The sequence below is a fragment of the Photinus pyralis genome, unplaced genomic scaffold (assembly GCF_008802855.1).
Source record: "Photinus pyralis isolate 1611_PpyrPB1 unplaced genomic scaffold, Ppyr1.3 Ppyr1.4_LG10, whole genome shotgun sequence".
Lineage (NCBI taxonomy): Eukaryota > Metazoa > Arthropoda > Insecta > Coleoptera > Lampyridae > Photinus > Photinus pyralis.
The window spans coordinates 4,545,101-4,567,751 of NW_022170250.1; the positions used below are offsets into that span (position 1 = coordinate 4,545,101).

A 22,651-nucleotide genomic window follows, 5' to 3' on the forward strand; every position below is an offset into this window, starting at 1 on the left:
ATATGTATTGAGATACCCCTTCAAATACCCTGTATATTTCATCGTCGGATGCAACCAGTCAAGTAGTTGAAGATTCTGGGGACATGAGCCACCGCCATCACCATCTTGTAATGTTCCTAGGGCTCTATCAAGCCGACACTGTAAACGTTGACTTACCCTATACTTACCGTTGGCCACTCTGGGAAAAACATAGATATATAAATACATAGATACAGCCATACCCCAACATAGTTCAAAAGGACGTACCATCTATTACCATCACTTTCGGCACATTAATTACGTATAGCGCTATCCTTTATAGAGGTACCCTGAGCATGGAAGCCAAGATTCGCATTATTTATTATAACTGTCAATCAAATTGTTAGCACAAATCACACAGAAAATTATCAGATTTGAGACTTTACAACATAAATAAACCGCCTTTTTATTTATTTAAATCGTTTAGCAGCAAGAAATGTTACATTTAAAATGGATGTTACTTAGAAAACCGGCACATGAAGAATTTGAAAAAATTACAGCTGGAAGAACTGGAAGAAAGTGTGTGAACATGTGGAAAGTGATTAATTTAAAAGAGAAGTTATATTGGTTGATGTTTCTGAACTTTATAATAAGTGTTAATAATGACAGTGATGATTCGGATTTGTCAATTTCATCTGAAGATGATTCGGATTGTGAACTTTTACAAACGTAATGAATGTTCACTAAATGAGTATTATCACCAATTGGATATCATGTATTTATTTTAAATAAATGTACACGTGTAGCTTACTACAATTAGCACTATAATATCAAAAAGAAACTCCACCGATTGGACATATGCCGAAAGGTAGGCAAGACGCGTAGCGACCAAAATTTGATATTGCACGCACACACAGTCTATAAATCTCGTTTTTCTAAGAATATTGCACGGATCCTTCTTTGTGATCATGATACAAACGCACTGCATCAACATCATATAGGCCAAAATGATAATTAGAAACGAATTCACTTCCTGTCGTAACTTAATCTCCGTTACCATTACGCCTAAAACCATGCAATTAACATTAAAATGTTGAACATACATTTTATTTACTTACGGTTTTTTTGATATTCTGCAAGCCCGCAATGAATTCACTGCAGCACATCATGCCAAACAAGGTAAACATAGTCCCAAATTTAAATGGCGTAGCTCTATGTAATAAAACTATTTCAGGAATAACAATATGGACGCGTCTATCATTATGGCAAGCACTAATGTTATTCGTATTCAATTGATAACGCAATAATTACATAATATTTTGTGAAAAAACCGCCCATCATGTTTAGGGCGAATATTTTTAGTTAGATTTGATTTCGCGCGATCGTGAAATGTGTCAACTGTCACATGACTTATGGGACGCGCCAAGTTTGTTTTAAGCGTCCGATTCGCGTACGACATAGTGGTTAATGCAATAAAAAGAGATAGAACATGTTTCTTCTTGGTTAGAAAGTAATGGAGAGATGTACAAATTTCTTTGATATGTTTTTTAAAAACCGAGGTACGTTTGTTAAGGATGGCTGTATCTAGGTATTTATATATCTATGGTACACTGGGATGGGTGGCGACATCTAGGGAGCGATTTTAACTGGCGCCGCATTCTGTCTTACATAATGGCGGCGAGTCATCCTACCATCTTTAATATATCTTGCTTGTAATTATAGACGGCTGTGCTTTGACACACTTGTTGTGTACCAAATATGGTTCTAATCGGTTCAGCCTTTTTTTAGCCTGGTGCTTCCTCTGAATTTCCCTCAAAAAAGTGGGAGTCATTTTTTATCCCAATGTAAGTAATATGTCTCTTACAAAGTGCAGGTGACACAAATTAACAGGATGCTTTATTAAAAATAAAGTAGGTGCAATTTCCAGGTTAAACCACAAGTAATAAAAATTGACTATGCTGTCACCTCGGCTGTGACTGATAATGATAACTATATAGTATATCCTGAGAAATTAAGCAGAGCACTTTAAAAAATCCTTCTAGTCATACGGGACATAACAGAAAACTAATACGTGATTATTGTGTTACGAATCTTTATGATTGAGAACTGTTAGTAATGAAGCTGAATTTACCGAATGGTACCACAAAATACCTGCAACTGTCTTTTCTAACTGGTCCTTTATCGCTTCAATATCTACTTTCATTCGTTCTTGTTGTTCAGTCTTTTTTTTTGCACGCTTCGATCCAAAACTTTTGTTTATTTGTGAATGAGTACTCTGCAATCTCTCAATCGATTTGTTCAATTCACGACTTTCATCGAACCTTGGTGATAATGTGGCAAAATCGGCGGCAATTAAACGTATCTAAATGGACATTTATTCAGACTAGTAACAGTCAAAGAAGTGACCGCTCACCTTAGTCTTCTTCTTATTGCATATACCAATAAATGTGTTATACAAGTGGTTGGATTCCACATTGCCGCTGTACAACATATTGCTAGTTGCTGCACCTATTTTTAATTGATTCTCTTTGGTTTTATAGTATCTGCACAGTAAATTATCTTCTTGACCTGGATTAAGTGCTCCATTTTCAAAGTTCACTATGAAACAGATAAGAAATTTTTGGGAGAAAAATTATAAGTAAAGTACCTATAACGGGTTTTACATCAGAATCCTCTATGCAGTCAATGCTTGTAATTTCACACGTCATATTTTCAAATTTGTATTCTTGAGGGCACAAACCACGCTTTTTGTACAAATAAACAAACACTCAACACAAATCCCAACTGACCTTTCATGCGACCGCGGCGGGAGTGCTGTGGCCGTGACTACCGTACCGTCTCATAGTAACTCGAAAGCCGCGTATCCACGCACGTGTTTGACCTTTGATTGCCATTCAAAGTCCGTCTCACATTGACTTTACAGTACAGGGAACATAGGCCAATGCAAACCTTATGGAAGTTTTTGGCACGGCGATGCTGTTACATTAGAGAGTTGCGCACTCTTACGCTAACTCTAAATTGACGTCATCAAATACGATAACTTGTTTGACCTGTTAAAGGGAAGTTATTGCCGTCGCAAACTCTCTACAACGGTTAATGATAAAGTAAGATAAACATAACCTCGAAAGTAGTTTGATATAACTCCATTATTTAAATTTCTTTAAATGTACCATACCGTTTCACTGAAAGAATGATTGATAATTATAGCATTATGAGATGATTTTGAGAGATTGGATGAATTATTAGTAGTAAATATAGAAAACATAAACATGGATGGAATAAGGGCAGAACGCTATCTAAGATTTAATCTCGATGAGTTAACTGACGAAGAAATCCGTCATTATTTTCGGTTTTATTTGCCATTATCTTCCAATTATTCGTTTCTTCAGATCCTTCAAATTTTTCAGATCCACCAGATTCTTTGAATTCATTTCTTGTTTGAAATCCCTAGTTTATCAGATCCGTTAAATTTTTCGGTCTCATTTAATCTTAAAAATCGTTGGATTTTTCCGTTTGTTCTAGTCTTCTGATTTTTTGAGACCCTACGACCTAATTCAATTTAAAGATTTTTCAAATCTTCCAGATCCCATTACATTCTTCAACATTACTTGGATTCTTCCATTGTTTCGAACTTTCCATATTCTTTAACTTTAGATCGTAGGTTCTGGAAATCTGGAGTTGTTTCGAATTCTCAATTTCTTTAGATTTTACGAGCTGCGGTTTTTTTGTATGCTTTTTTGCGGATTTTTAGATTTCTTTAATTTTTTCCACTCCTCTGAATCAAACAGATTCATCAGACTCTTAAGGCTATTTGGATTCATCAGTTTCTTCCAATGATGTTCTACAGACTGTTCATATACTGTGGCTTTAACAACATTTTTAGATTTGTTGCATTCTTCGGATTTTCTACAGATTCGTTAATTTTTCCATACGTACTAACTAGATTCTTTATACATTTGAAAACTTCCCACCACGGATTTATCGAAAAACACTGTTTAAAGGAAAAAAAACGCTGAGACACGTCAAAAGATTTGTCAAGGGGGACAACTTTTTAACCAAAAACTACTTCATCCCCTTTCACCCTTAGTCCCTCAGGGTTATTCCCTAAAAAGTTTTAAATGACAAGTTGTATCGAGTAATAACTTGTTTCAAAGGTCTTTCGAAGTCATTTATTTTGACGTTTGATTTTTTTTAATCCGTCTGAATCAATAAATAAATTTTCACTATCCCAAGATTGTCACAAAGGTAACTGATAACAAATTAAATTCTTTCTTTCCCATATCAAGAAATAAGTGATATTTTCGTTTGTTTTTGTTTTCTATCTGAACAAATTAAGATAGGTTGATTAAATAAATTAAATAAAGAGTTTTCTAATTTTCTCGAAAACGAATCGACCGATTTAAAAAAATCAAACACCAAAATATGGACTTCGGAAGACGTTTCAAACAAGCTATTACTCGATACCACGTGCCATTTAAAATTTTTTAAGCGAATGACCCTGAGGGCCAGAGGATAAAAGCGGGTGAAGTACTTTTTGGGTAAAACGTTTTGTCGTGTCTAGGCGTTTTTTCTTTAATCGGTGATTTTCAACAAATCCGTGGTGGGAAGTTTTCAAATGAACACCCTGTATAAACAAAAAACTTCATATCTTAAAATGTTCTCAAATTATTATTGCCTACATCTACAATAAAGTAGGCGTATCGCATTATCTACGTTTAATCCTGGAGAAGTATTTGAAGTTAAAAAAGAATGATATATGCTGCTCTATTCAAAATAAGCAAGTTCGCATCAACTTTCGGTAAAACTGAAAATTCTATTAACTTGAAAATATTTTAGATAAACTCTTCGTGTCGACATTAATATACTCTCAGACTATTTTTGAAATATTCCCAAGTTCCTTTTCGAGATGTCTATAGCCAGCATTCGTCGTGGGACACCCTGAATTTGTACCGGGTTAAATATTACGCTGTTTGATTGAACGTAACTTCATTGAACTGAGAGAATTTGATCGTTAGTTTTTGAATTTTAAAGAACCGGGTGTAAATCCGGCTTAATTCATTAAATTAATACAATTATTGAACGCAACCTATACCTATACTTCTTTCGGTTAGTTTTTTCGGAGTTTTTCACAGATGATGTAAGGTAAGTGCAGGAAATCACCCCTAACTTTTTCTTCATACAGTGAAACAGAAAAAAAGTAATCAACACGTAAAGGAAATCAATAATGGCACAGTGGAGAGAATTCTGTGGTTCTGCATCCGGCAATTTACGTTCCATTCTGTAATTAACTTTAGTAGTTTAGTCAATACACTATGTACAGAAGCAAAGAAAAAACATGAAGGAATTTATTTAAAAAAAGGATGGATAGGCACAATAGTTAAAGAAACCCAGTAAAAGTCCTGAGTGTAGACAATTTTCAAAAATGATTCAGCTAGGGAATTTAAAATGTTACTAAAAACTGGTCAAAAAGTTCGTTTGGAATTGCACATCTCACTACTTTTAAGTTTTAATATTTAAAACCAAAACTTGAGAAAGACATTTTGTGATGGGTATGTAGGATATCTAAAAAAGTAAAAACTTACTCTTTCTAGGAATATTTTTAGATGAAACGAATGACAATTCGGTCGATATCCAAATAATTGCAATGGAGGTACGTCGGAAATACAGTGAAGGTTTGAAAGACCTGTTTTCGAAGTACATTAAGCAAAAAATCAAAAAGATGGTGAGTAGACTGTTTTTCTTTAGAGATCTAATATTGTCAATTTAGGAAATGGACAACATATGCCAGTCGAGTCCATCCGAAAAAGTTCCCATGCCATCACTACATACTCCCCCAATAGATGGTTACACTGCATTCAATGATAAAACGGTAGCTATTTGTGATTTTGGATGTTAAAAAATGTGACCAGGTTTTGTTGCAGGTTGCTAATTTAAAAAATTCGATCAAGGAACAAATTTTTGTACTCAAAATTCACAATCAAAATAAAAATTGTTCTACTGCTCAAATCATGGATCAGTTGTAAGAATAAATAAGGGTTAATAATAATGCGATGCTGTTTATTTACAACTGTTTACAAATTCAGTTATGGAGATGTTCTATATGACGATATATGAATTCTAAACATTGTAGCCTCGGCATGATTTTCTGCAATGAAAAATTCGGACTTGCACATCGATATTTATTCACACTTACCTTAAATAATGGAATAATATTATTTACAGTTTTGGTATCATCACTGACTAGAACGGCTAATATATAAAGAACTCTTTGCTAAAATTTAGAAAGAATGAAGAAGACGTTTAGCATTGTAATCTTACCTTTGATAATACTTCATTTATGAAAACTGATTTTACGTTATCCCAAGAAACAAACCGTACACTTCTTCCATAATTATAATGTTCTTCAAATTGATACCCTAAGTTCTCCACTATTATAACTTTCTCTAAAAAATTGAGGTCGTGTTATGTCAACATTTAAATAATACACTTACCTACCAAAATGAACCGATGTTAGTAAGATGTAACCGTAAAATATTAAAAGACATAATATATTTATAAAAACTGTAAGATTGATAAATTGGAAAACCATTAAAATGTGAATAAATAGGGCAGATGCACTTAAAGTTACTAATTGTCTGTGTATGAAATTCGTCGAAGCATATTTGACGGTTATTTCAGTAATTTTATCATGCTGTGTAATGTGAAGGATAATTTCTCTTCCTTGAATATTTTTACTACGAGAAACGTAAGTGCATTTTGGACTAATAGGCATATTATAAACATATAAAATACATAGTTGATTTGGAGGTTAACTTTTTAAGCGTGATGTGACCACAGAGTAGTAGTCACAGACCATCAACGGCTAGTAGTGACAGTTAGGCGTTGGTTGCATTCAATTCGGCTGATAGTCTGTGCCATAGCATTGAAATAGCGTTTTCGATTGGCAAAACTCGTGCTGCACGAGTGCAATTTTTACGTTCTATTGGTAATTTTAGGGCAATTTTCTGTGTTCCATTGGCAAATGTGATGCAACAATTACGCACTCAGTGCAAATTTCGACGCACGAGATCCGAGAGCTCGTGGAGCTGCTAGTTTCAAATTTTCAAAACAAACGTGCGACAATTTGAATTTGTTTCTTGCGTTGGGAGAGTTTTTGTCGTCATCTAGCAATAGCGAAGATGATGAACTAGCCATAACTTCTATTTTACAAAAAGTTGCACTTACTCATTAAACTGAACGCCAAAAATTGGTCCTTTACAGGAATTTCAAATTTATATTCCTCATCGTTTATCATAAATAATACTGAAATCGTTTGTCATTTTTTAGAATAGAGATTTGTCGATTACCTAAATCTAAAATGAGGTTATGGACAAATGACAACAAATATTTACGTATATTTATGTTCCATTGAGAGCAATTTTCGCATGGATTTCTTCAGTTTCTCGTGCAACACTCGTGCAGTACGAGTTTTGCCAATCGAAAACGCTATAAATGTGTATATTGTGTATAATCAATGGCCATGGAATACACATGTCCAAAAATGGAAACTTCCTTATTATTAGATTTTGTATGACCAAAAGCTGTTTTTTTAAATTTAATGCCATTTTTTTAGCTCTAAAATTGTTATCTAATTCATTGCAACCGAGTTGAATATTCATTTGACACTGTTTTTCTTTCATTTTTTAATTCACGATGTTTTCCATCCACATCCCCTTATTTTTGTATTGGATCGAATAACAAAAATAAATGAATTTTGAAAAAGCGGCGTGTAGTAAAAATTAGGCGATTCGACAAAAAATGAAACTCGTTTGTGTGTTACATTACATAAAACTATGCTACATAACGTCTTTATTAAAACTTATTTTTTTTATTCAGGATAATTTGGTATAGGGACCAAATAACATGGCTAAATGTGGAAAATCCCTGAATATACAGTTAAAGAACATACAATTAAAAAATTCATGTTGGTTACAATGGGAACCAAATTATATTATATAAAAAATGTTGGAGATAAAAAATATGGCATTAAATCAACGAAACAATTTTTGTTTACACTTTTTTAATTAGATAAATATCTAAACAGATATAAATAAGTTTCAATACTTTTGCTTAACCTCGCATAATCGAGTGAATTGGTTTCACAGTTATAACTGTGAATGTAAGTCGGATAATCAAAGGAGATTAGATAACTTCTAACGCATCATCATTGTCCGATCCGGTCCATAGAATGTAATTCTTGCTCCTTGCCAGCTGGAAGAGAATAATTTTCAACAAGATCAAAAACCATAGAGAATTGGGCAGACTAAACTACTACAAGCGTAAACTTAGTACAACAAGAGATAGAATATTTTGGAGGAGATATTGGTCGGAACATCAAGTAAGAATTACAGGTATTCCGATGCTTGTACATGCCAATCAATCTCTCATTGTTTTGGTTGAAACCACTTGATCAACAAGTTAACAGTTCGTTGAGAGAACCTTTCATTTCCCACCATTTTCACTCACACGCACACCAGCATGTGCTGATGTGAAACAGCCTTAAATCAGCTAGTAAGTAAAATTAAAAAAATTAACTGTGTGCAAAGGAAAATACGTTATAGTATATAAATATTCTTATAAAAAATAAGAAACTTAACGTTGCGCACTCCGCGCATGCACACACCTGATGTTTAAAATATGCGATTTCCCATTACTACAAGAACTGTGGTTAACATTTCAAAGAAATATCTCCATAAATAAGAAAGTTGTGACATTGCGCTGTTTGCGCATGTGCACGTCTGATTTTTACAATATGCGATATGCTTGTCTTTAATTTTTGTTTTCCAAATTTGAGTGTAGCAAAAAAACCCAAAAAGCATGTTGGAGTTTATAAGAAACCCGAATATAATTATCGACTTTATCACCGGCGATAACTAATGAAAGCCAGCGTGACGGTATTTATTATTTATCATCCACAATAAAATTTATAACACGAACTATTTATCACTAATATTTTACTTCGGCCACACCTGTTATAAATCACTGGACGCAATTCGATTTGCATATATAGCAAACGCCCCTCTTTCTCGAAAGTTCTCTAACGCTTCCAAACCTTCCCGGGTGTTCTAGAATGTTCTCGAACAAACACCTCATATTTCCCGGAAAAAATGTCTTATTTATGTAGATCTAAATCTGTTACGTGCATAACATGAAATAAATGTTATCCAAAGTGGCATTTTCACATGATGGCAATCGTGAGGAGGTGGGCAGATATACTCTGGCACCTAGGGCTCGCATGCTTCAAAATTAGGCGCTGAATCAAGAGATTGTTTGTTGATAATGGTTGCCAATCCATTAGGCCCGGTTGTACAACGTTAAACTTCAGTTTATTCTAACTGACAGATTTAAGAAACGCGATTGGTTAACTTGTGAAATACCAATGAAATCCTTTAACCCACAATACCTACAGTCAAATCGGTGCATTTATGCAGAGCGTTCGACGTTTGGTGCACGAGCACGGCGACAGAAAAGTGGACAGGTTTGCTCCAGAATCTCGTCGACATCTGAGGGCGATAGAGCAGCCTGGGCAACTGCTTTAGTTACAAATGTGACTTGCGAGACCCCGCGTACGTCTAAAAATTTTGGCGCTGGAGTGTACGATAGGATGCCATATCAACACGCAAGGAGGACCTATTTTCCTCCCTGCGGAAGAACGTTCTCCATAGGCTCGATCTGGAACCAGGTTCTTGCCTCTGGAGGCTCTTTAAGCTGGTGATGACCGTGTCATCCAGGAGCCCGTATAGCAGAGCCATCACCTTGGTTAGACGAGGAACAGGCGGACAGACGGACGGACAAAACCATCACATAAGGACTTCTTTCGCAAAAATCCTTGAAAGCTCAAAACCTCAAAGCTCCTATTTTCCTGTAATCACCGTGCGCCTCCAATATTTTACACTACTCACCCCAAGCCAGCGGGTGACGTGTTGAAAGTCAATGGCACTATGACTTTCATAGGCCTAGTTCTAAAAATAGATCATTGGGTTTTTCTGAAGACATTCATATAAGTAGGCCCCCCTGAAAATATAAGCCCAGGGCCCCATGAGGCCTAGGTCCGCCCATGAATATAACGATAAAAAGATTTAGTCTGAAAAATTTTTTTCGACATTTGAAATTGCAAAAAAATAAAGCAGGTTTCATTTGAAAAAATCTATGTTTAAAGGTTTGAAGTTATTCAAATTGACCATTACTTATAGAACACCCTGTATAAGGGCGACCAAAATTTAAATGTTTCTCATGTAGCATATCAAATCTAGTATTGTTGATTTTGGAAGATTTTTGAAACTAAAGTCAACGAAGTAATAGGTACAGAGTAACAGAGCCCTATAAAATCCCGATAAAACCGGAAGTGAAACGATCATGACAATCTTTCCTTTCGATAGATCTAGAAAAACTATGTTGCATGCATTTTCAAATTCAAATTATTAATGGGAGTTTGAATAGGTACTTTTAGGTAACGATGATGTCGTTAAATGAGTAGGAACCTATTTCTTTAAGGAAGCTAGGGTAAATTGGAAACTATGGAGCATTGTAGTAGATACATTTAGTGACGAAGGAGGTGCACATCGTTAGAGATTATTTAAATATTTTCAGTCCAGGGTGCCAGATCGGTTTACGATTAGTTTATTTTCTATTGGTTTTAGTGAAATATTTCCTTCAAAGCGGATTATAGACATAAACGCGTTGTAATTTACCCTCGTTATGTTATCTTGTGCAAACCATTACTACAGTTTAAAATTGTATTCAGAGAAATTAGCACGCTCTTTTTCCACCTCGACATTTTTGTCTATCTACATACTATCTAGCCTCTAAGACGTAAGTCTGAGATAATTTATATTGTAGACGTAAGTATTGGTCACAAATGTGGCCGCATCCTGTAGGTATGACTTCACTACGATATTTGTTTTTGTTTGCACTGTGGATACCATGTCATAAATTGAAATCTTTTTGGAGTGGTTCAGTTTAAAATTACTGTGAACGGTGAATACGTGACCAATTTTCATGAAATACGAGTTTCAAATTTAGCGCCACATGCGCGTTGTCCTTGCTTTTGCCCTTGTAGACCCCTTTGAGCGTTGTTGTATATTCAAGATGGCGATTGTGTTGTGTCCATTTGCGAGAGCGCGTCAATACATTAGTTCTGATTAAATAAAACATCACGCACCACTTAAACATATAAAAAATAATAGATTTTTAAATAACATGTGATACGATAGTCATAGTAAACGTTTTTTAATACCAAATACATAATTCCACACTACGTTTTAAATTAGCCAAAATATTCACATATAAAGGTTGTGATCGCCAATAATTAACACCAAACACTACGGCGGTAAGATTTCACGTTTTTTTTATGTCATTTACGTACGTTTTTTGAAACTGTTCGACTTGAACATCACTGCACTTGTTTGTTGTGTTTTTAGGCTTGCACTGGACTAGAAGACGGAATGCGGGAACTGATATTTACATTATTTTGTATAAATAGTTCATAATCAGTCACCATGACAGATACGAGGAGGAGAGTCAAACTATACGCTTTAAATGCAGAAAGACAATGGGATGATAGGGGCACCGGCCATGTTTCGTCAGCATATGTGGATCGTTTGAAAGGTATATCGTTACTAGTTAGAGCAGAAAGCGACGGATCGTTACTGTTAGAGTCTAAGATACAACCAGACACTGCATATCAAAAACAGCAAGATACGTTAATCGTGTGGTCGGAAGGAGATAATTTCGACTTGGCGTTAAGTTTCCAAGAGAAAGCCGGTTGTGATGAAATATGGGAGAAGATTTGCACGGTGCAGGGCAAGGACCCATCGGTTGAGATTACGCAGGACATTGTGGAAGAGTCCGAGGATGAGCGGTTCGACGACATGTCCGATTCGGCTCCTCCGATTGAATTACCAAGCTGCGAACTAAGTAGATTAGAAGATATAAGTGAATTGTTTAGTAACTGTTTAAGTTCTCCAATGAGGAAAGAAAAGTTAGCCGTGGCAATCGAAAGTGAAAACTATATTCGTAAATTACTAAATTTGTTTCATATGTGCGAGGATTTAGAGAATACCGAGGGTTTGCATCATTTATATGACATATTCAAAAATATTTTTTTATTAAATAAAAACGCGCTATTCGAGGTTATGTTCGCGGATGACACACTTTTTGATGTGGTGGGCTGTTTGGAGTACGATCCGTCTTCACCTACGCCTAAGAGACATCGTGATTACTTACGGCAACAGGCAAAGTTTAAGGAAGCAATACCCATTAAAAATCCGGAGCTTTTGTCTAAAATCCATCAAACTTTCCGTGTTCAGTACATTCAAGATGTAGTTTTACCAACCCCTTCTCTTTTTGAAGATAACATGCTTTCGACGCTGAGTAGTTTTATATTTTTTAATAAAGTAGAAATTGTGTCTTTAGTGCAAGAAGATGAAAAATTTTTAACTGAACTGTTTTCGATGTTGACAAATGTTAATACTTCGGAAACAAAGCGAAGGGACTTAGTGCTGTTTTTAAAAGAATTTTGTAATTATTCTCAAAATTTACAGCCCCAAGCGAAAGAGACGTTTTATAAGACCCTGACAAATTTAGGTATTTTACAAGCATTAGAAGTTACTCTCGCAGCTGATGATCATAAAACAAAGACTGCTTCCATAGACATTCTAACGTACATTGTCGAGTATTCACCTTCGGTAGTTAGGGAGTACACTCTACAGCAAGCTAACAACACTGATGAGGTGAGTGTTGATATAAACGCAATTTTTGTACTGTACAATTCACTTTTAGGATCAAATCTTACTCAATGTTATAATAGAGCAAATGATTTGCGATTCCGATCCAGAGTTAGGTGGAGCCGTACAATTAATGGGAGTTTTGAGGATATTATTAGATCCTGAGAACATGCTATCATCCATTAATAAATCGGAAAAGATAGACTTTCTCAATTTCTTTTATAAACATAGTGTCCATATCCTCATAGGTAAGTTCTGATAATTACAGTTGTTCTTACTAACTTAAATAATCGTAATCTTTTGTTCTTTATCTTTCCATTCATTGACTTTTTATATTTTGTTTTGTACTGGGTGACCCAATAAGACTGTTCAGCGGCCATATCTCGGGAACTTAGGGGTAAAAAAAATTATTGGGTAAATCGGTTATCAAGAATCGCTGGAAAATATTTTCAAGTTCTAAAAATTACCACCAGAGGCCATAACTGCCATCTTTAATTTTAAAATTGCATTTTCTTTAAATTTCGCATAATAAACTAAACATTCTTTTTTCACATTTTTAAAGAGAACCAGTTTATCTAACATTTTCGTAGAAACAAAAACTCAGTTATTTCAAAAACAAAGATGGCGTTCAATTGTTTTTGCAATAAACTGCTTTAACTTCTTAACCTTTTGACCGATTTTACCAGATTTGGTATTGTTGAAAAGAGCATTCCTTGGGCATTGAGAATCAACCATAGTTCATTTAGTTGAATCCTTCTCCGCCAGGGGGCTAGTTTTGACACTGACCCAAAATCCTAAAAAAAGCAAATGGAATGATATGACTTTTTCTTTATGAAATAACATCTTATTTGATGTATTTTCGGTTTTTGTCGATGGCGCGAAAGATTGTTTGGCAAAGGACCCTACACTTTTAGGTAGGCCTTGGAAGATTAAACAAATGAAACAGGATGCATTATAAAATAATAACAGCCTTAATTCCTAATTATTCTGCTGTGTTTATATTCAGAAAGTGCAGTTTTTTGAATTTGTAATCTTTTCTAAAATGCCGATTTCTAACCAAGAAGCATTTAATATGCTGGCTGCGATGGTTCGTGATCGATTCGGATAACGCAAATAGAAGATGTGGGCAGCGATGTTCGCATTTTGAAAATACTCAAAATATATCGCCAGCATATTAAATGCTTCTTCGTTAGAAATCACATTTGATTTGAAACCTTTAGACCTAGACTACAGAGAAAAGTTATATTCAATTGCCTACACATCTAAGCATCATAGGAATAATTGACCCAGGCCCTAGGAAATAAAGTACAGTACAATGCTCATAATCCGACATACGGGGTGTTACGAAATTCGAGTCCACAGACAATAGGGGCTTAATTCTGAGACAAAACAAAGTAGAAATCCCTAGTACACTCTTGCGTTCAGACTTCAGACAAATATGAGGTCGCAAAAAAAATTAAAAAGAAATGAACCATTTGTAATTGTTGTTTGTCAAAATTTGTTAGCCGCCTACTTTGATAAGTGCAATTCAGTTAACTCGCCACAACGCTTGCCAGATTTGTCAACATGCGATTTTTTTATGGGGTCATCTTAATATTATAGTTTACCGAACACCAGTGGATACTTGTAGACGGCTTACAATATAGGATTTTTCAAGCAACCAAAAATGAATGAATGAATGAAATAATGGTATTCAGCATAAATGAATAGATAATAACAATAGTTCTTCATTTCTTTCTTATTCTTTTTGTCACCTCATCTCTTGAAAATGCAAAAGTGGATAGGGTTTTTTTTCAGCGTTGTCTCATAATATTGTCCATGGGCTCAAATTTCGTAACACCCTGTGTTTGGAACCACGGTGATTTTTATAAGCAAACTCAGCCCACTTCATTATATTCTAGTATAACGTCAATATGATTTCATTGTATTTCCCTTATTTTTAAATTAAATTGCAGTATAATAAAAAATACTATAAGAAACATGTATAATTGGTCTTTAAAGCACTTACAACGTTTAAAGGCACTCCGCTTCGCGACGTGCTCTTAAACTCGTTGCGCGTGCTTTAGACTTGATTATACACTTGTCTCTTAATATACTATTTTTGTTCTCTATTTCATTCTGTAAAAATCCAATATGGCGTCCATAAGAAGTAAAGAAAGTGGTATTCTGTAGCTTCTAGATCTGGCGTGTCATGGAAATTTTGATAGCAGATTCAGGTTTTCCGAATCAAAGGGTATGTAGAAGGTGCTAACGGGAACCGTCCATTTCTGACCGTTTAACCTAGGGAAAATAAAAACGAAATTTTATGTTTTCAGTTTTCCAATATTTTTCAAAAATTTCAAATGTGTTTGTGTCTTTATTCTTTAAAAGTTGCCTAAAATGATCTAAAACGTCGACATTTGATGAACTTTTAACATGCCCAAAAAAACAGTGATGGCAATAGTTACCTAGCTCGAGCTAATAATAATAATAATAATCAAAAATTGTCAGTTTTTGAACTATTGGTTTTTTAGAGTTTTAAGAATTTCTGTTACTTGGCCATGACTTGACATTTCTTTAATGCTCGGCTGTTGTTTTTTTCGCCGCCACAAGTCATGGTCAACTAACAAAAATTACAATACAACCCAAGAAATATTAAATAGCAAATATTTCGAAAATTGAAAAAAAAATTTTTGTTCTTCCTAAGACACAGTTACCTATTTTACGTAGAATCAAAAGATGAAATAATACATAGGATGTTTTCCAATGTCTCCTTTTCAAAATATAGCTAACTGGGATTCATCCTGGGCCAACCTTTAGATGGATAGAACTAATAATTTTATCTGCATTTTTGGATATCCTCTCCAATGTTATAAAGGGTTTTCGAAAATTCCTGCTGCCTCTGAGAGGGAAAATATTCTAACCATGACAAAATATGATTTATGGAGATCCTTGAGCATGAAAATAAATCCAAACTTCACTTTTGAAAATTTAAGAAAAAAACAGCACCCAAACGACACCTTTGCTTTAGCCTTTGCTTATTAATGGTAGGGATGAATTCACCGGTATTTCGGTTGAAACCATTCCAAGCGTCACTTGCTGTCATCATGAAAAAATAGTAAAACAAACTATGGTGGGTTTGTACAATCATTATCATTAGGCCATTCAGAAATACTTAGCTACATACTTTTGATTCTATTGGCTATTTCTTATTAATCTAATGATAATGATTATATAAACCAACCATTGTAGGGGCTTAAGTTTAATTTAAGTGGTTATTATAATCTGTTGCATATTATATCAATTATTATATTATGGTTTTTTTTTTGTTAATCTTTAAACATATTTACAATTTCATTGAAAGTAGATTATCTCTGTACAGCTCCTTTACTGGAAGACTATTTCCGTGGGGATTGCCAAAGAGAAGATTATTCGACTGTCCAGCTCCTTGGATTAATCATTGAATTATTATCTTTTTGTGTCGAGCATCATACATACCACATAAAAAACTGTATACTAAACAAGGATTTACTGAGGAGGATATTAATTTTAATGAAGTCTACGCATAAATTTCTCGTGCTATGTGCATTGAGGTTTATGCGCAAATTGATTGCCTTGAAGGACGAATTTTATAATAGATATATTATTAAGGGGAATCTTTTTGCTCCGGTCATCGATGCTTTCGTAAAAAATAATGGAAGATACAATTTGCTTGATTCTGCCATAATAGAGATGTTCGAATTTATAAAACTGGAAGACATCAAAACATTATGCTCGCATGTCATCGAGAATTTTGGCAAGTCCTTTGACGAAATCTGTTACGTGCAAACTTTCAAAGCACTGAAGCAGAGGTACGATCAACATCAGGACAAATTAAAGGATCGTGACAGGAATACATTGGAAAGGTAATGAACTCTGCGCGCGTTTGTCTAGTAATACTGGTGTTTTACAGTGTGCCATCGATATTGAGAAACAGTCGCTATCGGCGCGATCAAAGGCAAATGGACGAAGAGGAAGAAATGTGGTTCAATGAGGATGATGATTATGATGATAACGAAGCAGTCATTCCAGCAGCAACAACGGATATACTTACGAAAAAACTTGATCCTGATTTAGATAGTATTGGTAAAATGATGGAGAAAAAGGTTGAGGCTAACGGTCCTAAATTAAACATCACCCCGGTCAAAACATCATTGCTTAATAATAATGCAGGCAATCAGCCACCAAGTCCAATGCCGCCCGAAATAAGATCTGCATTATTTAAAAGAGTAAGTATAGCTGTTATGTTATTCAAGTATTTTATGCTGTCTATTTTCGTTGTTTTATCTGTTGCAAAAAAATTAAAATATAGTTGGTAGTTGTTTGCTTTACTGCCAAAATTGGAACGGCTGTAATTTGGTAATTCCACACTTATTATAGGACATTTAACCCAAATTTGGAGTTACTAATAACTTTATTTTGTGGCATTGATAGCACTCTTCTACTGTGGTAGTGTTAGATCAAGGTAGCAATATTTTAATAAAATTAATTTTTTTGGTTACTTAAATGCAAAGTGAAATGAAAACGCGTTACTTAAGCGATAAAAAAAATGTGCTTTTGTGGGTTTATCTACATTTAATTTTATGGATTGGGATTACCTTTAGAAGTAGGTAGTCCTGAAATGTTCTACGATAGCCTGCATCTTGAAAGTGCGCCAAACAGACTTCCGATTTTCAGATCAAGAGGGGGAAGGGGTCCTCTTGAGATGCCGTAAAAAGGCAAAAACGTGTCCTCCGGGTACAATGTTATTGCTTGCTCAACCATGAACCATGCTGTACTGAGCAGTGTTGCCGGGACCGATTTTTATAGCGTACTGTATCTTTGACAGAAACTGTACTGAATCCCTACTTAAATGTACTGAGTGGCGGGAAATTTAAATGTATTATTAAAATTCTGTTATTTAATATAACAATGACAATATTATTAGAAATAGAAAAAATAGGTAACATTTTCTTTCATATAAAAATGAAAAATAATGATTCGTAATATATTTACAGAACGGAAACTGTTTACGTTCTCTGAATTGTGATATGGGTAAAATTGTAAATGATACCAATAGCAGGAGAAATGATATCATACATTTTCTTCGTGAACTTAATCTCTTTAATTTTGCAACTTCATCAAAATTTCGCGCCGTATATTTTTGTAATACGATCTCCATTCAAGTTCAAAGTTGCAGTTGTAGTTAGTTAAATCACCGCTAGATGGCGAAATAAATGTCGAAATGATACGAAAACGTTAATTTATATCGAATTTTATTAATTTGGTGTTCCACTTTCATTTCGTACTGAAAGTGAGGGTATTTCAAAAAAGTGGTACTGACGTACTGAAATGAGTAGATTGGTACTGAATTCAGTACAGAAACGGCAACACTGGTACTGAGCAACCCTAGACTGGACGTCTGAACAAAACTAAATACCACTCCTGAACTACGTTAGTGCGTGCGTGCGTCGTCAGCGGTGGGGGAGTCTAAAAATATTAAACTCCCACCCCACCAGGACTCCACTTCAGTGCCTGTACCTAGGGGGAAACAACTTTGAATTTTTGTATACACCAAAAATTGTACTTGTTTCCCCTTAGGCCTGTACATTTTTAAATTTGGCAATTTAAATAAAATTTTGCGTAGTAAAAAAAAAGCATTTATTTTTTAAAAATAGGCGCATGAAAAAGCACTTTAAAAATTCCTAAAGAAAGCATGAAAAAAGGTGAAGGATTAGTCATTTAAAAAAGAATGTATTGCGTAACAATATAATAATTAAATATTTTTCTACATTAATTTGTTGCAAAACTTTGCCTTCTGTTTAAATATTGAAAAACTATGTGTATACTAGTAACTCACAACATTAATTCTATTGTAACTTTTCTTAAAATCAGCATTCTTTTTAAAAAATTCAATCCTCATATTCATAAAATTAAATAATTAGTGATTGACATTAAATTTGACCATTTCATGTATGTATTCTTTTTGTTCTACAATTGAATCAATTTTTTAAAAAAGCTTTTAAGCACTAACATTGGATAATAAGCACTAAAATATAAAATGCAAGAAAAATCAAGATTTTCGGCAATATTGCATTTTACTTCCAACGCTCCTTTTTTTTTGAGTAAATTACACTTAAGTTTTTACATCGCCAGCAGATGTGCTTGTCCAGACGTTCCATTCGTACCATTCTTTGACACTTGATTTTTGAAATATTTGTTTCGACCTCCGCAATAGATATGTCTTGTCCAGACGACCTATTTTGCTTTTGTAGGTACTCTCCTCCAACACTCCGCTTTTGATGAGGAATTGATAAACTTTTAAAACTGGGGTGAAAATACAGGAGGTGCCATGCCAAGAAAACTGACAATTGAAAACTGTCAAAAGCTATAGCATGTAATGTACAGTCTCTTGTAAAAGTAATGTCCCTCGGATAGGTACCTACCACTGTAGCATAGGCAACCAACATCCCAGTCGCCTAGTCCAAGTTGGATTTGCGGGTGTGCGAGGTAGCTATCTATAGTAATGCGATTGATTTTCAGCAGATATTCCCATTTAGCCAAACTAAATACTAGTTAGTAGAATAAAAGTGAATGCCATCGATTTATTAGCTCAAAGGATCTGCGCTGCACATCCTTGGCTTGGTGCAGTAAACATTTTTACATTTCTTACAATTGGTTTGGTGCGTTTTAAATTTGCAAATAGCTAGAGACTATTAAGACAAAATAATGGCCTTTCACTTTTTAATTTTTTGAGTAGGTTTTCTTCTAACGAAATAAAGGTGATATTCTTGTCCTTTAATGACATTGAAATTCCAGTGTCATTAATAATTACTTGCGAGTAGGTCTCCTCATGGAATGCGATTAATTGCCCTACAAGTGCACTGTGCAACAATACCTTTCTTTTGTAACTAGCATCAGAAATTAAATGATATGCATTTGTGATACTTGGTCGTGGTTGATTTAATATCGAATTTAGTTTAGGAGAGCTTTTACGTTGCATATTTCTGAGTAGGTAGGCATTTATTTATAAGGATATTTAGTCCAGGTTATAGGTATAATATTTTTTGACAAAAAAATTAGTTACCAGTTAAACCGGCTTTTTCATGCAGGTGAAATGATTAGAAATTAGGGAAAAATAATTAAAACAGCCGAATTTTTCCGCGGGTGCCATCCCGGGGTTTGAAAGGAATGGGAGGTGGTAGTTACAAAAGGAACGGCATTGTTGCGCTTCCAGTGCAGATAATCGCATTCCATTAGGAGGCCCGAGTAATTAATAATGAGACTTCAATTTCAATGTCAGTATAAAACGACAAAATCATCACAATTATTTTGTTAGAAGAAAATCTACTCGAAAAAATTAAAAGTAAATGTCATTATTTTAGCTAAACTATTTCCAAATTTAAAACGAACCAAACCAATTGAAATGTAAAAATTTCTATTGTATTAAACCAAGGATAGGTTAAAGCAGCGCAGATCTTTTGAGCTAATAAATCGATGCCATTCATTTTCATTCTACTAACTTATTTTTAGTTTGGCAAAGTGGGAATACCTGCTGAAAACGAACCGCATTAGATACCTACCTACCTCCCACACCCGCAAATCCAACTTGGACTAGTCGGTTGGGATGTTGGTTGCCTATGCTACAGTGGTAGGTATCCGAGGGACATTACTTTTACAAGAGACTGTACAGAAATATCACGTAGAAAAGTGGTGTTTTTTGTTGTATTTTAACCAGTAGGGTGAAACAAAAACAATTTTGTGTACGACGCATATTTGTTCATAAATTTCAACGCTTGTGTAGTTTGAATTTCAAATAAAGTAACATTTTTATATTCATAGGGTTTGGTCGATTACGAGGGTGGTGACTCGGATGAAGACGAAGAGGAGGGGGGTGAAGTGAATAAACGGCCGCGACTCTCATAGCTTAAGGACAGGTAAGTTCGCGACTAACTCAAGTGTCATGCAAGTACGTGTGATCTCATAGTGTGGTGGGCAGTCAGAGTGAACAGTCAATTATCTTACACAGGTAATGCATTCTTTCTACGAACCTGTATCGAACAATAAGGTGACGTTATTTATACTAAATACTGAAGCTAAAATTATATTATAATTCTGAAGCTCTGAATTGACACCTTTATTTTGTGTAAGATTAAAGAATAAGGTATTACAATGTTGTAGACGTTTCCGTCGTGTAAAAGTAAGGAGAATATATTGTGAGATATGGATTAATTTTGTGAGATCTGTGTCTAAGTTATATTGTGTATTTTTGTTTTAGTCTGTAATCGGAGAGTATATGAAAATTGTTTTTTATTCGTCATATTTTTCCAAATTACAAGATTTAACGGGCTATTTCAGTCTCATCAATTTGGCTTACTAACGCCCTCTATAATCAGTGAAGTGTCTTTTTCGATAAATTTTTATATATTTTCCCGTGTAAAGAATGAGAATCTTACAAAATATATAACCTTACCATTATATTTTAATATAGTTGTTACGAATGATTTTGAGTTCAAGTTGGAAGAACTTGAGTAATGTGAATTTAAAAATAGTGTAAGTGAACATAGTAGTTTTGTAGTCGATAGGCTATATTATCGAGTAGATAAAAATATAAACAGTGAGTGTAGTGTTGATGGAAGTATTTAGTTTGTGAGAAACCGCTTTGTACTATTTTGTTTATTGTATCATTATTTGTGTGATAAATTCTATTAGTTTATTTTCATTTTCGAATGAATATTATTTTATTGGTGCTTACAAATCACAATAGGTGTACACTGAGTACACGGAAAAGTTTTATATTAACTGATTGTGAGTTCAATATTTAGATTCATACTCTCTATGTTTAAATTTTTGCATTTTGTGTATTGTAAATAGCAACACTTTTCATAACAATGTGTAAATTTTGAATAATTCATACAAATATTTATAAATTTTTCCTAATTTATTTATTTCTCCGATAATTACTATAAAAATGATCTACTTGTTACATAAATAATGTTATCACATTTCTGTAAGAATTTATTCTTCCGTTACTACAAAAATTTGGAAACGTCTTATGTTCCCGATGTAATCTAATCAAATGTTCATATCAGTGTTGAGTTAAGTAAGGAATATTAAACAAAATTGATGTCAGTCAAGTGTGAAATGTATGGTCAAATCTTGCCGGCTTATGTCCAAATACTGTGTCATATCTACAAATATTACGCATTAACTAAATCATAAATAAAATGTTTTTCAAAAAACCACGCATTTACATTCCGATTTTGATAGACAATTTTAACCTAGAATTTAATCGGTTAAGGTTTGACGATATAACTGACCTAAGATGTGCAACATTAGAAATTTTAAGTGTTCCAAGGGGCTGCCTGCATACATTATTTTGTATGATCTAAATTATGAACTCATTAAATAAACGTACCGAAGTGATCATTTCAAATCAAAGCAAATCATTCAAATTGTTACACGATTTTTTCTACACAACGGTCGAGCCCCCATCACTGATTGCCCCATACAGGTATTTAATGAAATCTAGTTAGTTTTGTACATTTATCTTCCGATACTGGCACAAATTATATATAATAATTTTTCATCAGCATCTCAAATTAAAATTCCTCAAATTATTTATTTTGTTTAATTGGGTTGTAAATAGCAATCTCTGACATTGGCATAAGTTTTTTCGTCATTTGATATCCTAATTTATTTTAATTCACACATGTATGTGTCAATGATAGACTTGTCTATTGTTTAAAGTATTTGTCCTTTATTTTAATAATAAATACATATTTATGAATCCAGGGATTTTATAACTAACCTTTCATTTTTGTAGGTAATAATAAATTAAATAATTACATTTAACGCCTTTGTTTCCTTTTCCTCACACAAAATTGATAATGAGACGATTCTATCAGTGATCACGGTTTAATTCCACTTCA

The 22,651-nt window shown here is 34.1% G+C and overlaps 4 protein-coding genes across 8 annotated transcripts; 2 read left to right on the forward strand and 2 right to left on the reverse strand.

Moving 5' to 3' along the window:
* Nucleotides 1–2,022: 2,022 nt before the first annotated feature.
* On the reverse strand, nt 2,023–2,772 carry LOC116162283. Its single transcript, XM_031475887.1, has 3 exons — nt 2,606–2,772; nt 2,372–2,556; nt 2,023–2,320 (listed from the first exon to the last, which is right to left on the reverse strand). The coding sequence occupies exons 1-3, from the start codon at nt 2,664–2,666 to the stop codon at nt 2,042–2,044; spliced, it is 525 nt and encodes a 174-aa protein (XP_031331747.1). The 5' UTR covers nt 2,667–2,772; the 3' UTR covers nt 2,023–2,041.
* A 2,217-nt stretch (nt 2,773–4,989) lies between these two features.
* On the forward strand, nt 4,990–6,004 carry LOC116162286. 3 transcript variants are annotated; one of them, XM_031475891.1, is made up of 4 exons: nt 4,990–5,100; nt 5,562–5,680; nt 5,726–5,827; nt 5,880–6,004. In XM_031475891.1, exons 2-4 carry the CDS (start codon nt 5,603–5,605, stop codon nt 5,979–5,981), a joined length of 282 nt encoding a protein of 93 aa, XP_031331751.1. In that variant the 5' UTR covers nt 4,990–5,100; nt 5,562–5,602; the 3' UTR covers nt 5,982–6,004. The 3 variants fall into 3 exon arrangements, with proteins under 3 accessions (XP_031331751.1, XP_031331752.1, XP_031331750.1); XM_031475892.1 differs by having other exon boundaries at nt 5,039–5,100; nt 5,550–5,680; XM_031475890.1 differs by lacking the exon at nt 4,990–5,100 and adding an exon at nt 5,122–5,507.
* LOC116162281 (phosphatidylinositol N-acetylglucosaminyltransferase subunit H-like) lies at nt 5,999–6,794 on the reverse strand. Its single transcript, XM_031475885.1, has 4 exons — nt 6,454–6,794; nt 6,277–6,401; nt 6,152–6,229; nt 5,999–6,103 (listed from the first exon to the last, which is right to left on the reverse strand). The coding sequence occupies exons 1-4, from the start codon at nt 6,728–6,730 to the stop codon at nt 6,038–6,040; spliced, it is 546 nt and encodes a 181-aa protein (XP_031331745.1). The 5' UTR covers nt 6,731–6,794; the 3' UTR covers nt 5,999–6,037.
* A 4,133-nt stretch (nt 6,795–10,927) lies between these two features.
* LOC116162242 (serine/threonine-protein phosphatase 4 regulatory subunit 3-like) lies at nt 10,928–22,511 on the forward strand. Of its 3 annotated transcripts, XM_031475806.1 has the most exons (7): nt 10,928–11,326; nt 11,418–12,728; nt 12,778–12,970; nt 16,069–16,606; nt 16,654–16,969; nt 20,562–20,656; nt 20,707–22,511. In XM_031475806.1, exons 2-6 carry the CDS (start codon nt 11,496–11,498, stop codon nt 20,643–20,645), a joined length of 2,364 nt encoding a protein of 787 aa, XP_031331666.1. In that variant the 5' UTR covers nt 10,928–11,326; nt 11,418–11,495; the 3' UTR covers nt 20,646–20,656; nt 20,707–22,511. The 3 variants fall into 3 exon arrangements, with proteins under 3 accessions (XP_031331666.1, XP_031331665.1, XP_031331668.1); XM_031475805.1 differs by having other exon boundaries at nt 10,929–11,326; nt 20,562–22,511; XM_031475808.1 differs by having other exon boundaries at nt 10,931–11,326; nt 16,084–16,606; nt 20,562–22,511.
* Nucleotides 22,512–22,651: the final 140 nt, after the last annotated feature.